This window comes from Apus apus, chromosome 11, assembly GCF_020740795.1.
Source record: "Apus apus isolate bApuApu2 chromosome 11, bApuApu2.pri.cur, whole genome shotgun sequence".
NCBI classification, from domain to species: domain Eukaryota; kingdom Metazoa; phylum Chordata; class Aves; order Apodiformes; family Apodidae; genus Apus; species Apus apus.
This window is the reverse complement of record NC_067292.1, coordinates 4410967-4428718: the sequence shown is the minus strand read 5'-3', so window position 1 is coordinate 4428718 and position 17752 is coordinate 4410967. Positions and strand designations below refer to the sequence as shown.

The window sequence follows — 17752 nt, the reverse complement described above, 5'->3', positions numbered from 1 at the left end:
AGAGGGGACATTCAGGTTGGATGTTAGGAAAAAGTTCTTTCCTGTGAAGGTGGTGAGATGCTGGAACAAGTTGCCCAAGGAGGTTGTGGATGTCCCCTCCCTGGAGGTCTTCAAGACCAGGTTGGATGGTGCCTTGAGCAGCCTGGTCTAGTGGGAGGTGTCCCTGCCCCTGCAGGGGGGTTGCAACTAGATGATCTTTAAGGTCCCTTCCAACCTTAGCCATTATTCTATGATTCTAAAATTAAGGCAACCTACATGTTTTCTTTCTGTGTTAGTGGTGAACCTTTTGCAGTTATACAGAGCTTTGGATTTGCTACCAATAGTTCCTGATGGGTTTGGTTTGAAGTCTGATCCATCTCGAATATTTGTACTCCTGTGTGATTAAGGTTCTAGAGCAGTTGTTTCTCTTGCTGATGCTGAGAAACTTAGTGTTTGGCAGCTCCTTTGAATGCATATCAGTTCCCCATGTCCCATGTTTCTGCTTATCTCCACTGGTGTAGCTGTCACCCATGGAGGGGCAGAGAAGAAAGTGGTGGCAGCTGGCTTTGCTGGATGAGGGAGCAAGGGTAAAACATCTGTCATGAGAGCTGAGGAGACTTTTGACCCTACTGAAAATGGAGAAAGGATACTGCTAAGTAACCCTGGCAACTGTAGGAAGACAAGTCAAAAAGGACTTGACTGTTGTGATAATGGGGAGTGGCAACAGAGGTGGAGCTGGAAATGCAGAGGGGAAGGGGCGAAATTAATTTGTAATATTTGGTCCATCTGCCTGGTATTACTTTCTGAGTTGCAACATAACCAATCCAGAGAAAGGAGGTTCTTGAAACATCAGTTCCCCTCTTCTGAACGGGAAAAGTTGTTTTTTGTAATTGAAGGGCATACACCTTTGCAACTTGATGCTGTATTCAAGTTCATTGAATCAAAAGCCAGTTCTGCCATTACCTGAGCAGTTAATAAAATCTATTGCCTTATGATGGATTTTTTTTTTTCTGAAGGCTAGAATTGATCTGTCTTTGTTATGATTTGTGAGATTGAGGGGAAAACACAAAATATAATCTGTATTTCTGCTGCACTGAAACATTTCACCGTCTTTTCCTTCTAAGGCTTGAAAGTAACTAAAACTGCAGTGGTCATTTTTTTTTTTGATTTATTGAAAATAAAGCATACCTTATTAACATTTTAATAAAGAGAATCTCTTTGCAGCACTGCTTCAAGTGCCCTTATTTCTCTCTGTGCAATTCCATTCTCTAAGAGGGAAAATACTGTTGAGTTCTGTGAGGCATGATTTGTTAGACTGAAACTAAACACATACACCAAAGCAAAATGCTTTCTAAAGGTGCTGTGTTTGTGAGAGTTGCTTGCCCAATATGTGTGATGCAAAATGGGGATGCTTTGTGAAGAAATCATCCTTGTAAAGCCATTGGTTCTGGTCATCAGACTCTATCCAATGCTTTAGTGATGATGCTGCTGATCTATTTGGGAAGTTGGCTGGCTCTCAAGGCAGAGTCTCTTCTCAAAGGCTGTTTCACAGTGAAAATATGCTCAGTGCAGCCGAGTGCATGAATGAAAAAGCCTCTGATACCTTCTAGTCTGGCAAAATGCAGCACAAAACTCAACTTACTCTGTCCTTTCTGCTGTCCCAGGTAAGAAATGTGTGTTTTTTCATTGCTTTCCTTCATCTTCTTTCTCTTGTGCATTTGGATTTGTAAGTATTTGTAATTCAGGTTTGATTTCTGACTAATTATACATTGCTTGAATTAGTGTTGAAAGATGCAAGATCTCTGCTATAAGCCAGTTGCTGGGAACATAGAATCTCATAGTTCCTTGATTTACAATTACAACAAATTTTCAGTGTGATATATAGCCTGTTTTGTTTCCCTTCAGGGAGGGTGGTGGGGGGATCTTTCAACTGTCTCGGTAGCAGCTGCAGCAACGATATTTTCTGTCATATCAAATACTGCAACTTTGATTTGCCTCTTTCCTCTGTGGCTTTGGCTGTTCTCGTCAGCTCACATTATTTATTGTTTTAAGAAAAAAAAGAGGAAGGGGGACTATGGAAGGAAAATAAAATCAAACCTTACAAAAGGTTCTCCTCCCCGTACTCTCTTGATAGATGTGTAGTACTCTGTTAGCGACTTGCTATGTAGCCTTTCTCGTATTAAATGTAATAGATCCCCCTCTGCCAGAAAGCAGAGGAAAAAGCAGCCAGCCTTAAAAACACGGAGCTGCTGAAGCCCTGCTGCTGCTGCTGCTGTCTGTCAAGGCGAGGGGACTCGCTGGGCTTTGACTTCTCGCTGCCTCTGGCTGCTCTTTTCCTCTTGCTGCTGCTGCCGGGCTCACTTTTTGGAAGGTTTCAGAATCCTTTGTTGGTGTCCAGTTTAAATGCATCCTTCCTTCTTTTGTCTTAAGAGATGCCCTGTAAACTCTTGCGTTTAGTGACAATAGCGCTGGCGTCCCGCTCGCTGAGTAGAGATAAAGTTAATTCCTTTTTGACTTGCGCTCGGGTGGCTTTGTTAACCCTTCGAGGGTTGGTGGGTTTTAGAGTGTGAAACTAGTGCTCGGGACGCTGAGTTTTGTGCACTTGGTGTTTGTGTAACTGCCATCTCCGGTGGGAATTGAGTCTGCTTTTTCAAAACAAAACGATCAGGAGGCAAATGGTGAAGGATCGCTGCTGGGAGAGCTTAATTGCTGGGGGAGATACACCAAGAGTGCATACGTGGGCAGCAGTAGGGTGAACTAAATGAGTATATGTTGTGGATCAAGGCTAGGATTCCTGGCTTAACCTGATAAGGAGTAAGTGCATGAATGTGGGTGGCTGAAGTTATGGGAAAGCGGGAGACTCGGTGACTGGGAACTCGTGTGAGCAAGCACATAGGCATCTGGGTGGGTTCAGGACAACAATCCTGCTTCTGGGTGTGGAACAAATGAAAGCAGCTGCTTTGGGCCTTAGGTGTGGTACCTGAATGTTCTGGTGAAGGATGAGTTTGAGGAACCAGTGCAGCATGTGCTGGGGATATAATTTCTTGTAGGACCTCCCTAACAGCTCAGGGTGAAGATCTGTGGACTGTGTAGGAGGGTTGGGTGGTGGGCAGCTTGGCAGCTCTGCTGAGGCTGCAGAGGGTGGGCAAACTGCTGCTTGTGGGGTGGACTGAATGGCTCTGGTGAGCTGGGGGTGCCCAAAGGGCTCCAGAGGAGGAGAAGTTGTCAAAGTGGGCTAAGATCCAGCATGGGTGGGGAGCTGAGCTGGGAAAGTTGCCAGTGGGAGGCAATGCTCAGGGAGCAAAGGGGCTGGGAGGAGAGGGCACAGACAGTATAAAGGTAACCTGTGGATATACTGGTGCTCTTTCACCTTGGACTTGAGACCTGCCAGCTGGGATGCGATTCACTTGGCTTTCTGTGTTTTCAGTCCCATTCTTGTCCACCTTCTCTAGCACACTACTGAATTAATCAGCTTGAGTTTGGATTTTCCTTAATGGTCCCTTGTAGGAAAAGGAGTATTTATAAGATAGAGGCCTATTAAATCACATAGATGGTGTTTCTTAAACATCAGTAGCTACTTGAAATCTGACAAGGTGCAGAACACCTGATTCTGGAAACAACTGTGCACTTTATTGATAACTTTCAGCAATACTTCAGAGTTTCTTCTCTTTCTGGGCTGTGGTGAGGTTGAGTATACTGCAGGGCTGAGCTTGTGGTGCTTTAGCATTGATTTATATTTAGGTGCTTAAACTGAACCCCACCTTCTCTATTAGCTTATGTGGCGTCATCTGACAGTGTCTCTACCTGGTGATTTGACACATCCCCAAGTTTATTTTATAGATCATGTCTAAGAAGAATGAATTATACTATAAGAAGTGTACACAAATCAGTCTTCAGGTATAAGCTTGTTGAGTATTGGCAGGTTAAAGTATGAGTTGAAAGTGATAGCATGCTAGGGAGGGAAAAGGGAATTACTGACATGCTGTTTGGCTTCTCTTTGACACACCACATGCACAACTTTCATGTGACAGGAAAAGTAAACAGAAGAATATGAGAAACAACATATTAAACAAATGCAGCCATCTGGCTCTGTAGTGGTTGGAACACATTCTAGGATTTTTTTTTTCAAAAATATTCTTTTTTTCTCCCTTAACAGTGGGAGTAATGCCTCATATAATACAATGCTCGTGGAAGTAGCAAAGCTCAATTTTGGTAAAATGATTTCTAAGCAATAGCAATCTAGTAATGCAATACTTTATGTGAAAGTAGAGGATGGGTATAACTTCATTTCAGAGTAATGATAGCCAAGTTTACAGTGTAGAAAATTGAGGGAATTCTTGTGTTCATATGAACCTGAACTGAAAAAAGGTTTGTTTTTAATTAAAAGACAATTTCTAAAGCTATTAACTTTTGTGTTTTCTTGGATTGCATCTAATTCAACTACATTTGTTAAATAAAATTGCCTTTTGAGGCACTAGAAAGATGAAGTTGGGGAACTGCTTTTTCAGCATGTTAAGAACGTTTGTAAAAGTTATGGTAAACAGGTGGATGATGAATGATTTTTCATTTGTAAGAATTTGGTCTACACTAACTGTTAGTCTTGTCTTCATCAAGAGGAAATCTGAGCATTATCTGGAATAGCTCAGGAAGATCTGTTTCAGGTAATCCTTTAATTCAGGATTACCTTTAAAACTACAAAGTATATTTATAATATACAGCTTTATTGATCTGAAGCTGACAATAAAAACTAAGTGTACTCTGGTAGCTTGTGCAGTTCACTATACAGTGTACAGTAAGCAGTAAATATATACAGATTTTTAAATCTATCCAATCATAGTGGTTTTCGCCTTTTTTTTGCAAAGGATATTTTAGGCCTATATACAAAATACTTGTTTTAAAACAAAAGTTGTTCACAGGCTTCCTTTTTTGTTACACATTTCACACAGTGTTTTTTACATGACAAAAAATTTGTAAGTTAAACTCACAAAATAAGGGAAATTTTTTAAAAATAACTTAACAATAACTGTCAAGTTCCACTGGCTTGTGACTAAGTAAACTGGAAAAAAGTGTATGTTTTACAAGCACATCATCATAGTGAATAGAAGAAATTAGTCCTGAAACTTTCCTCAATTATATAGCCCACACTGCTGCACACTGAAGCTTTTATTTTTTCTGATCTCTCCAGAAGAGGGCTCCATGCACAGCTCGAAAGTCAGCACCTATATTTTAAGAGATTTATCAGCTTCAAGAAAAAGAAAATTCTTGCTCACATTAAGTCTGGTGATATAACATTAAAGATTACACTTAAATTCTGACCATTTCTGCCTTGTAACCTGTTGCTGTAGCTCTTTTGTTTAGACTGCTTGTTACTGGAGAGTTCTAGAGAAAAAAGTTGTATATCTCTTTTGCTTTATCTGAGTTGTAAAAATGCTGTAAATATGTTAAAGAAAGTCCATTGCCAACCATCATGTGTAATTATTTCGGCTGATCAGTGGTTTGTGAGCAGGTTGACAGTTGCTGGCCATCGATTTTGGTTCTATAGTCAAAAAGATCTTCCACTTGCATATCTGATTCAAAAGGTGGTATATGTCCCAAAGCAGAGCTGTTCCAAAAGTCACACTCTGCTGTTAGTCACATGTTGCCTTGGAGGGAAGGTTGGGCCCTGGTGATTTAGTATGACTTTAGGCAACAGCTCTAACCTTTTAGTTTTGCACAGAACCTGACCAGACTTCTTACTGCTAAACAAGGAGGATTTTTTAACAATGATGAGTGGAAATTAGTAATGCAAATGTTGCTAGAGTTATGGCATTACAATTGAACAACCTTTGCTGTGCACTACTTGAGACTCTGAATTTAAGAAGAATCTTTGGCAATATCTTCTGACCTGGTTTCTAATGATTCAAAATTGAAAAAGATTGTACTAGCACATACAGTATTTTTGTGCCATGATCCATTGGGGGTTATTGACTGGATTTTTTTTTTTAGTGGTTTGCCAGCTAGAGAATGTGTATTTCTAAAAGGTACCTCAATAGACCAGTGCAACAAGAACTATTAGAGCTGTGTAGATAGCACAGTGGTGCCCTTTCCAGAAGACACAAAGTTCTGCCTTCCATTTTCTTTCTGTTCATTGTTAGATAAGTAGGCTCATCCTATTCTATGAATATGTAAGGACAAGCTAGATAACAGAGCTGTTACTGTTATACTCTTCCTGCATCGCTGCTGGAGCCACATCCCTTATCTTCAGCTGCTGTGTTGTACCCATGTGCTGCCAGGATTTTGGCCTCAGGTTTCAGAGTTCCTATGCCAGCACAAGCCTTTTGGAAGGAGGGGGGGCTTCATTTTGGGACTTGAGGCAGAAATGTGAGATTAGTTGTTTTTTTAATTGCCTCATGGAAATAATTACTTCACGCCTTCTTTGTTAGGTATAAACACCAAATTCACTTTTTAAAATGTATCTCTAGCATTCTAACCAGCAAAGCTTCATCTGTGCTGGCAAAAAGAGAAATCTACCATCTCCACTGGGAAGGAGAGATGGAATGAGAGGGATTTATCATAGTTAAGAGACTAAGTGGTTTATAGCTTTTCCCGGTTAACTCTGGATGACAGTAGTGGGTTCTTGATCACAACCATATGCTTGCACTGTGCCTTGCCCTAGTCACCAGATGGATGAGACCAGCCCAGGTGGAAGACTGGGGTTTTCTGTCACTTCACATGTCCAGGCAGCCAGCACAATGTTAGTGTATACAAATCAGTAGGATATTACATGCCAAAGAGGAGTGAAGAATAAGACTTTATTAGCCAGTGTTTTATTATTTAAAGGACTTGGAAATTTGCCCACAAATTTTATTTCTTTGTGTTCTGATGTGGACTGTGCTCTCTGTCAAACAGAATAATCAAATTATTTGAAAGTCTTACGGTTTTGTATGAAGGGGAACTCATTCCACTACTAAGTTATGCAATATTCTACTGTGTTTTGCGCCGTAAATTTTGTTGGCTAAAGAAAAAAGGAAGGATTTAAGATTTGTTTTGATGGAGCTGGTTAAAACAGTTCTAAGAACAGACTAAAATAAATAGGAGCTATTAGGAGTGGGGAGGTGTGAATCTTTTCAACACACGACAGTTTTATCGGTATCTCTAACCACTTGAAAAAGCTGGTTAAGATGTTTAAATAACTTCCAATATCTATGAATGTCTGTGTATACATGTCTAATTTGGTATCTTTATGGGCCTTGTTTTTAGGGAGCTGAACATCTACTTTCAAGCTTTCGAAACATTTCAAAACTGGGCACCCATGTAGAGCTCTCTAGAAAAACTGAGTCTTTATTGGCTAAGGCCCCTCAGACTCCTTTTGTTAAAGGTTCTATTCCCCAAACTAACTTTTTAGAAAAAAAGCTAATAATGGCTATCACTTTCAGGCTAAACTCTCGTTCTCATGTTGTGAACAGCTAATGTTTAATTCCTTATTGGTAATGGCAATGTATATATTTCTGAAATCCAATATTTAATTCCCAAGGATTTTGCAGTCTGGTATGTAATGAAGAGCAAATAATTCTTGAGTGTATGGAGGCTGTTTTAATAGAGCACAGACAGAAAGTCGGTTTCTAAAACTTTGAAGGAGTTTTTTTGCCAAGAGAGTAATCATGGCAGATGGACCTTAAGGTTTTTGTGTGTGACAAGGACTCAAAATGGTGAAAGCCACAGGTTCTAGGCCATTAACTCTCTCAGCACTGTTAATACGTCTGTGTGCAAAGAAATGTGTATACAGGTGAAACATACCACAGATTTACAACTTTAATTTAGGATATGAGATGCTCACTTGCAAATATCTATACCTGTAATCTTTACTCAGCTGTTACTACCTGTGTGCTGAAGACTCCTTTCAAAGGTTACCCCCTTTTCCTTCCCTGAGTGGTGTTAAGTGTGGGTGCTCCTTATCTGCCACAGGGCCATGTTGGAAAGCCTGGCTGGAAACACATCTGGGGGAGTACTGATCCTATACATGAATGGCTGTATGCCACACGGACAGTAACACATCTGTGGCAGAGGTAGAATGATGATAAATAACTTCTCATATTGCTTTGAATCAATCCATGAAAGTGTTAGCACATTCCGGTTTGTTTGACTTGCTGTGGAGTAAAAACGCACATGAAATCTTAAGCCGTTAATCAGCTCATCTGCTTTATAGACACTGAATCCATTTCTTTTCATTGTCTTGACGTAACCTGGAATTGCAAGAAGGACTTCTGTGCAATCTTTAAAGAAGAGTCTTGGAGTCAAACAGGGGATTTTGAACCTATAAGAGTAAAAGAAAAGCTGGCAGCTGTCTATGGGGTCACTGTCTAAAGGCAAAAATTCAAGACTGCTGTAAGTTTATCTGGATTTTCTGGGGAGCTATCCCAGCATGCACAATTTAGAAGTACGATCCATAGCTTGTAAAGACAGCATGCAAGGGCAGGGGTGTGGAGGGTGGAATGATGTAAAGTGGCCCCTTCTTTAGCTTATTATAGTTTTCTTGATGCATGATGGTCTTTAAAGTGTGTATATTACATTTTAACTTTGAGCCAGCGGTTGGTGACTGCTTGGAAAGAGTGAAAATCCTGGGAACAGTGCTCGCAAGATCTTGCATTTTCCCATAGACAGCCTTACTGGCTTTGAGTTTCCACACTGCCAAATAGGGTGCATTTAAACATTCTTCTAGATACAGCCCTCTGTTTTCCCTGAGGAACCACACTTTGTCAGCCAACAAACAGCTATATCAGAATGTGAGAGCTGAACGTAGCACTGCTCTCTAGGTTGACAAAGCAGGAAATCCGGAGCATCTGGTACTCTGCTCCCAAAGTGAAAGGGGATGGAATTAGCCATTAGAATTGGAGGGTCATTTCCCTCCCCATTAAACCCATTGTTTCAGAGCTCTGTCAGAGGAAGCTGAGCAATTCCAAATGTGCTACGATGGAAACAGCTCCAGGTTCGAGTTGATCAGTACAGTTAAATAACTGGCCAAATTAAAAGGTGTTCAGTTTGACCTTCTGCCAGGATAGGATAACTGGTCTTGTAAGTGCCAGGAAGACACTGATATTATCTACCATCTTTATTCAGTTGTAATACAAAAAGAGAAACCTGCGGGTGAAGATAAATGAGAATTAAATTAAAATAGGACAATACATAAAAATCTGTTTTTATTTCTGGGAATTTTATTAGCCTGCCACCTGAAGGTTGCATTGTGCATCAGGCTAAGTGGTTTAATTATTTTCCAGAATGTCTTTTGTTGTCATAATTCATGATCTGATTGAACTAACTGGACTCTGAACTCTATAAATCTTGATTTAGGAGTATCGATAATCCTATTAATTTACTGATCTACAGCTCAGACCTGAACACTAAAGTAGTTAGCCCCAAATTTGATCAGCTTTCCTTAATATGTGCCAGTATAATTGGAGGAGACATTATTCAGAGGGACAAAGATGTAAGGGTCATCATTAAAGCCTAGCAGTAATGGGAACTACACTCTTTTGCATCCACTTACACTATGGTTCAGAAATATATAAGACTTTGACATTTGCTTCTATTTTTAGAATAATTATTTTCCTCTAATGCTTTTAATTAAAAGATCTCATTTAAAAATGATAAAGAATGCAGTCTTCAGTTTTAAATGTCATCAATAGCTTTCCCTAATTGCTTGATATACACAGTTTAGTTACGAGTGCAGAGGTGTGTCACTCTGTGCAGTGAGGATATAGGTTATGGCAAACTGGCAAAACAGCAGCTCTTTAGATGATAATTTTGGATACAGTGTGTTATCAGGAAACGAGGTAAGGATGCTGGGAATAAATAGTGAAACCTCTGTGACTTCTGGTCTAGTTTTCTGAGTTTGCTACAGCAAAACACTTGCTCGCACTAATATATGAGTGGGTCTCCAGTGGACACAGATGGATTGTATTGTCCCACTTTGTGTTTTCCAGGTGAAGGATGGTTAGTATCAATGTCATGTGCATTTCTACTGTATGTATCAGGAAGCTTATATGGCTTCTATTACTATTATATCCAAACACCCTGGAAATGGTAATGAATTTATCCTTGCTTACCTAAAATAAGTGCTGAGTTACGACAGGAACATTATTCTGAAATAGGAGACAGCCTCCAACATCTGCCTGTTTCAATGTCTTTAGTTCTATTATCTTAGTTGAATAATGATGTAGGTTGCTGTCACTTTTGCTGCCAGTGTTGATTCAGTAGTGACAGTTCCTTGTACTATAGAAAGATTAATTTTGATTGGAGGGATCCCAGGGTAAATTCAGTCTGTAGGCCTATCAGAAGTTGGTGTATGTACTACTATTTTAATAATACTGCTCAACTTTCAATAATATAATTAGTTATGATTTGCCAAAGAACTGTCTATCTCTATACAGCTAGTATTTTGCATATCGAGAAAACTAAGTAGAGAAAATATTTAGCTAATAATAAATGCATAGTTTTTTTTAGGCATAAGGAAAGTGGAGTGTACTTGCTTATAACTAGTCTTTGTGATTGCTGCTGGCAAAATGATCAGAGCAGAGGAGGAGGATGAGGCTGGCAATGCTATATATATACTCATGGGATTTGAGACCAAAACAATTTGGGGTAGGAGACAGGGACTGATGATACACAATCAACTAAGCTTCCAGTGCTGGGGCAGGGAAGAGGTGTGCCTCTTCCCTGCAGTGTGAGATGTAGTCCTAGTAGCAGAATATTTCCCACATCTTCTGTTTACTGATAAATGTCCCTATCTTCGTTCCTTTCCTTGGGTGGGAGGAGGCAGAGCAACTAATCGCTTGGGCTCCTTGGTTAGGAGGTGAGCTGCTGCCTAGGCATGGCTGTTCCACTCCTCCTATTTCTAGCTCCTGGAAGTGTGATATTATTGTCTTAAATTCTCATTGTTAGTCAGATGCACAAAAATGTTTGAATTCCTGGGGGGATGACGGCACATGGATGAATCATTTGTTACAAGCCTGAAGCGTGAGAATCTGTAGACTTGTATAGAATATTGAAAGCTAATGTCTGACTTTGTGGAACAGCTGCCTTTCCTGTATGGCTATGTCCCTCTGAAATAAGTATTCAATCTTCTTACACTTGCTTCCCAAGAATACACTTTTAAAAGCTTTTGTTTCTTTGAGTCAAAGGCACAGAAGCTCAGGATCTGTTTCTTGCTGTGTGTGGGAACAGAAAATTGATTATGGGTGGCCAAAGGTTTTTGGCTAAAATAAAACTGACTTGGTTGTCTGCCATAACTCATACTGAACATGAACAAAATCACTTTTCCAAACTATTTCATGATCTTCATTTCTATTCAATCTTACCTGATAGTTTAGGCTGACACCGGTATCTGGAGCTCTTGCTCATATTTGCATCTGAAGTTGTTGTTCGCACTGGGAAACAGCAGCAGTTTACTCTAATTTATGCACATTTATAAGTGTATTAGTGTGCTGGTATCCATCCTTTATAAAATTCGGTGTCTGTTTCCCACGTTCCTTAGCTGCCCAGCCATAGAACTCTCCTATCTTCTACATCTTATGTTTTGGTGGGACTTTTAAATTATAACTTGTTGTATGTCTTAATGGACAATGCTTATATCAGTCTGCTGCTTTGGTGTTGTTGTGATCATGATCATTCTACTGATGCTTTAGGGAACTTGTTGCCGCACGGATGAAATAAAGCTTAGGAGATACCTACCACTAATTGATTAGTTGGCTGGGGAGGGAATGGAAAGTGTGTAACAGGACAAGCTGGGAGTCCAAACAGCCTTTATCGCACTTTCATTTGAAACTGTTTGCCTGTAGCTGCTTTAACTGTCTGAAACAATGTTACCTCTACCAGACAGGTTGTTTCCCACACATCCTCTGTGTAACACAAGCATACTTTTAACTGCATTGTGGTGGAAGTATGTCCCAGAGAACGCAAAGGTAGAGAACCTAGGAAGTACAACTCTGTTGCAGCTTTCTAGCAACGAATGTCAAGTGAGCCAGCTACCAAGAAAAGCCAGGCAGTATCTTGCTGAATTGAATATTTTGGGCCATGTGTTAAGAGAGAAATCTTCCAAAGTTTTGTCAGATACTATGTGAATTTCCTCCCCCTAACACTTTTGCTAATATATAATTTCACAGACTTATCCCCTTGCTCTTATTTTCTGGTATCTCTTAGAAACCAGCTGAAAAGCAAAGACTAAAGGAAGAGAACCTAACATCAGGCACACTTACAAATTAGCTGTTAGTTTTCTACTGGTTCTTCTGTGCTTAAAACAGAAATAACCCTCCCCTGGCAACTGAGTGTACAGTTCATGTACAATAGCTCTACTTCTGACACTACTTCTGGGGTGCTTGCAGGATTCATGGTTTATCTGGCAGTGCTGTAGTTTAAACACTGATAAAGAAAACACAGCAAAGAGCAAATGCATTTGACCTTTTAAAACACTGAAAAGAAAACAAAAGTAGAAAAATAGTAACTGCAGTTTATTCTTTGTACATGTGTAATGATTGCAAGCAAACTAGGGTTTTTATTTCTGCTTTGGGAATCTGTGTAGCACAGAGGCTTCTAGGTATGAGATCCACTGTGTCGTGCTGTTCTCAGGATGGTGTGTGGGTGTTGGCCTGAGTAGAGGTTCAAGTCAACTTTAATTTCTCCAGTACAGGGATTGATGTATAGTTCAGGTCTGCTGTGTCCCAAAATCTTTACTGTTTGCTAAGCTATGCCTGTGTAATTGACATGCTGGTCTTGAATCGCTTGCCTGATGAGCAGGAGTCTGTATTTCAAGTGTCAAGTATCGCCACAACTGCCACTTTAAATCAGTAGGACCAATACAGAAGTAAGGCTGAGGTAGTTGGGGAAAGTTTCTGCCAAAATCCTGAGCTAGCTACAGCCTTTGTTAGCTTGGCTGTCACCACCTCTGAACATTGTGGTGAGCAGCTTTAAAGGCAAGTAGTTCAATGGGTGCTGCATGGTTTAAATAACTCTGCAGCTAGTGCTGCAGGATTCAGCCTTGCCCTGAGTTTACCCCTTCTAGAAGGACTGGGGTTTTTAAATAGCAATGAGTCTGAGCCAGGGGCATGCCAGGCCTGTTATGCTGCCTCTCATGTCATGACTGCTCCTGGGGAATACGGGTGTTCCTGAGTATCACTCTAAATATGATGGGAACTGAAGATTCTTATGTTTCCTTGTAAAACTGTTGCCTATTTGTGAGCACAGAGGAAAGACACATGATGCACTTCTCCCAGCCTGCAGGCTAGATGTGTACATGGAGTGCTCTTTAGCCTCTCTTTAGGCTGTGCTGCTTCATTAAGAATCTGAACTGCAAAGCAGTGACTTTGCCCACCAGTCACATCATAAGGTTGACCCTTTGCTTGAACACAGTTTAGTGTCAACTTTGTCCCATTACCAAAAATAGTGTAAGTCTTGCTGACAAGGTTTCTAGGCAGCTAGGACTATGTAGGTGGGGAAAGTCTGAATGACCCAAGTAATTCCTGATCTCTGTACTTTGCACTGAAGCACATGCACCAGTCAGCCCAGGAGAAAGTAGTTTCTTGCTCTGTCCCTTTCCTTGTTTCAACGTGGACACCCTCCCTTGAGCTGTGGCTTGCCCTATAGTGCTTGGTTACCATGCCTGGGGCTCAGCCCACCCTTGACACTAGGGAAGGGCTGCTGGCCCTAGCAGGGATAACTGCACTCACAATACTTGGAGCCTTGCTTCTCAACAACCTCATCCTTCTTGAGCATCTTGATTTCAAGTGGCTGCTGAAGCACTGTAAACAGATTTCCTTGGGTTCTGCAGCACTACATGCTGTGTTGCAATACATTTTTTCTACTTTAAAGCTGTTAGCGATTCATTAGTTTACAGTTCCAAAAAACAATTCCAAAGGGATCACTCATCTCTCTAGAGCAGTGGAGATATTTTCAGGCTGGCTACACAGTGCTATGGCAGTGTTTTTGAGACTTGCCTGGTTCAAATCATGTGGCAGTGATACTGCCAAAGGCTTCCAATTCAGTGGAGGATTGCACACAGATTCCATGGGTGGGAACTTGCAATATTAGACCTAGCTAATAATAGTCCCTCTTGACTCCTGAAATGTCAGGATGGTCTTGTGAGTAACTGCACTTCAGAAAGCATTAACCTTTTGTCTGCCACCGAGAGCAGTCCCTGATATGTTCACCTCTGCATTATGCTTGTAATAAAGAAAAGTAGGATATTGGAAACCAGGAGTCTTAATATATGTCTGTGAATTGGCTAGTGTCAAGATCTGTGTTGCAGTGAATATAGAGCTGCAGGGGAATTGCAGAATGCCAAGCCCTCCTTTGGAAAGCAATGCAAATATAAGGGAAAGATAGATGACCTATATTCAGAGTGCCTCTTCTCAATTGCCTTTTACAGCTATTTATTATAGTTAAAAACACCTTGTAGATGTATCTTTCAAGGCAGAATTGCATCACTGGGGGCTATGAATAACCTTACATAATGAAGGGGCCTCACTGTGTGCCACTATGTCTAATTTTTATTTTCCTGACTTCCTTGAGAAATTAGATAATATCATTGAAGAGTAGAGAAAACCAGAGTACAAAGCAAGAAAACAGCTTGTGCAAATTCCTATAGGAAATCTAACAAGTAGGATGCAGTCACAGCTCAGAAGCCCCAGATCACCCATCAGAACACACTGTCCCTGCTACTGAGAACCCAGAGCAGCATACCTTGTCTGGGGGGGACCTTGGAAAGAGTCTTGCACTCTTTCTATTTGTTAGACCTAAAACTCTAATTACAGTAACTAGTTTGTATCTTAATAAAAAAGCCATCCCTCTACTTAATTTCTGCAGTGCATCCAACTGCTGGCATTTTATCCTTGTCTTACACTTTGCAGCCTCCTTGTGACAATGAAGATGTATTTTTAGTGTGCTTGGGGAATTGCAGTTAACAGAGTGACTTCACCCAAAGAGGGAGCTTGATTGTTGTGATTTTGTTCTTGCTCAGTAATCCAAAATACATCATTGACATCAATGCTGTGCTGAAAGTAAAATAAGATGGGGATCAATGGGTTTTTAGGAATATTTTACCCATGTGAGTTTCTTCTTTTCCTCCTTCAGGAGTGCTCATTTTCTTTGCTTGGCAATTTAAATTAAATCTTGCTTATGGGCATTTAAAGCAAGTTGTGGGGCTACAAATCTGAGAATAAAACCAGAAAAGACTTCTTTTATAACAAGTTCTAATTCCCCTTATTTGCTACACCTCACCCCCTTTGTCCTCTAAATCATGATAATCAAACATTGAAAACCACATTCCATTAGAGTCCTAATAGATGAACAATGTAGTACCCTCAGCTGCTCTTCCCCAGTCCTGGATATACCCTGTTTTGCACAGGCTCTCAGTCATCACACTGTCCTTCATTTCAAGTTCATCCTATTTTGTCATCCTGATAGGTGTGAATGTGCTAAGGCATTTGAGGAATTAAGAAATGAAATTGTAGGTATTCTTAGAGATGCAATGTCAAACAACTCGGCAGAATATGTGACACTTGTGGATCCATGTTTCTGCCATGCTTTAAGCTTGTTGAAAGAATTAGGTTCCTGTTCTCTCTGTGTGATGTCTGCTGTTAGCTGTGATCAAAGAAAACACTGGAGGTGGTCTACCAGGAATGCATCTCTCTGTCTGCATGAAAGAACAAATTACTACAGTTCCCTCCTTCATTGAAATAATGTGTTCATCTACCTACTTCTGAGCTCAGTCAACAATTCTTTTAGCAAAGTATTGGTGCAGACACTAAATAAATTCTTCTCAGCTCAAGCTTCCAAGTAAGTTGCACTTTCCCACTTTGCAGTCTGAGATGGTCTAAGGAAAGAAACAGTGAGAAGTTTTATCTACCTAAACTTCCCCATAGCACCAAGCTGGTGATCTCCTTTCTATGTGTAGTGTCTGGTGCAGGTAAGAAACAGGACAGAACAATCTTTCTGTCCTCAATGAAATACTAGCTATAAGTCTTACATGAAATAAGATGCAGCTCACTACTGCAAATGGTGTTTTTTTTTTTGTTGTTGTTGTTTCGTTGTTGTTTGTTGTGGGTTTTTTTTGTCTTTCTCAGTGACACACTGAGCAAGAAACAAAGTACTATTGGCCTTTAGGAGTGATACAATTTAAGTATGGATTTGCATTTAGGGCAGACATATGTCTGTATTAGTTCAATGCTAGCACTTTTTTTCTTAGACTTCTGTGTCATGCAGCATTTGAATTACAAGACCTTGAAGAGAAATGCTTAATTTTTTAAAACTTTGTCATTGTCACAGTTTTCAGGAAAAGGAAATTGGTTTAATTCTGGTTCAAACCAGGAGAGTCATCATTTTGGCATTATACTTGAGAGCAACAATTGTGATGTAGTTTATTAAAACCCAAGAGATATATCTGTTAAGTATCAGTAACAGATAAGCATTTTGTTTATTTTCTGCTTTTAATATTTATGGTATTAACACAAGATAAAAACCAGATTTTCTTTCTCTGAGGAGTCCTTACAATTCAATTAAGCTAGGATTTTGTAAACAAAACTGATTTACAAGAAGGTAAACCTCTCCCTGAGCTTTTAGGGAACATGGATATGTCTGAATGCCCTTGCTATTGTCATAACTCTAATCACTGTGAGCTGTAAGCCCATTCAAAATATTATCTAAGCACTGACAACATCCTCAGTGTTTGTATCCTGCATTAACAAAAATCTTTTGTGCAATCTCTGCTCTCAAGGACAAACCGCCTAATGAGCTGACCTGCCTGAAACATGCATTGTTGTGCTGCTGTTCATTAGGGGCACAACAAATTGCAGAAGTCGAATTTGGTTTTTGGAATCTGAAAGATCTGGGCAAAGAAGCATTTCATGATAGAGAAAGGAGATGAAAAGAGAAGGCATTAGGTGATGAAGTCAAGAGAGTGCTATGGGTATTCTGATTCACCTTATGGGTGCATGTATGTACATACATATGTGAAGACATGTATGAGTCTATGTAAGATCATATACACAATGTAGGCCAGGCAAAAACAAAGGTAAGCTTTGGGTTTTGTGATGCTACAATGACTCTTTTAGTCCAAAAGGTAATAACTGGTTTGTTACTCTTAACCTATGTTCATGCCTTAAGACTGAAGCTTCTGAATTAAAAAATAATAATAAAAAAAAATTGGCTTAGATTTCCTCTAAATTGATTCTGAGATACACTCATAAAATCCAATCAGAACATGGTCATGACTTTTGCTCTTATGTTTTTCACCTGTGTGTAATTTAGAACACACTCAAACTCCTGTAACTGGTAAGAAAGCAAGTGCTCAAACAAGCTGTTTTGAAGAGCAAGGGTTGAGGTTTTTTGTCTTCAAAGTAACCTTGTCCAGCTGCGTAGTAGGCTTGTGGGTTTATGCTTGCTAAATTCTTACAATGAAAGTGGTGTTAAAGAAACAGCAACTGTGAGCCAGAAATGTGTGTGGAGTAGCTCAAAGGACTCTCCTGTTAGAAGTACAAATAAAGACTCACTGGGTTTCATAGCCATTAAAATACCTGGTTGTTATCCTAAAGAGCATCATTTAGGATCATGTGGATTCTTTTCTTCCTGTACAGTTTTAGCAGGCTGGGTCTGATAATTTTTAACCACAAGTATTGTCTGTCTAAACGTGCTGCCTTACAAAGGGATTTCTTCTTTGGACAAACATAACTTGTATGAATGATAGCCAGAAGGATTTGGGCCTGCATAAGAAATTGGAGTTGTCACTTTAATATTCTGGGAATACTTG

The 17752-nt window shown here is 40.0% G+C and overlaps 1 protein-coding gene across 2 annotated transcripts in view; it reads left to right on the top strand.

The window, feature by feature from the left end:
• Window positions 1–1495: 1495 nt before the first annotated feature.
• The window catches only part of CDH13 (cadherin 13), a 424829-nt gene continuing 408572 nt past the window's right edge, over window positions 1496–17752 (top strand). For both annotated transcript variants that reach the window (XM_051629562.1, XM_051629561.1), the window contains exon 1: window positions 1496–1643. In XM_051629562.1, the coding sequence (XP_051485522.1) occupies window positions 1599–1643 (45 nt within the window). In that variant the 5' untranslated portion in view covers window positions 1496–1598. The remainder of the gene's footprint in view (window positions 1644–17752) is intronic.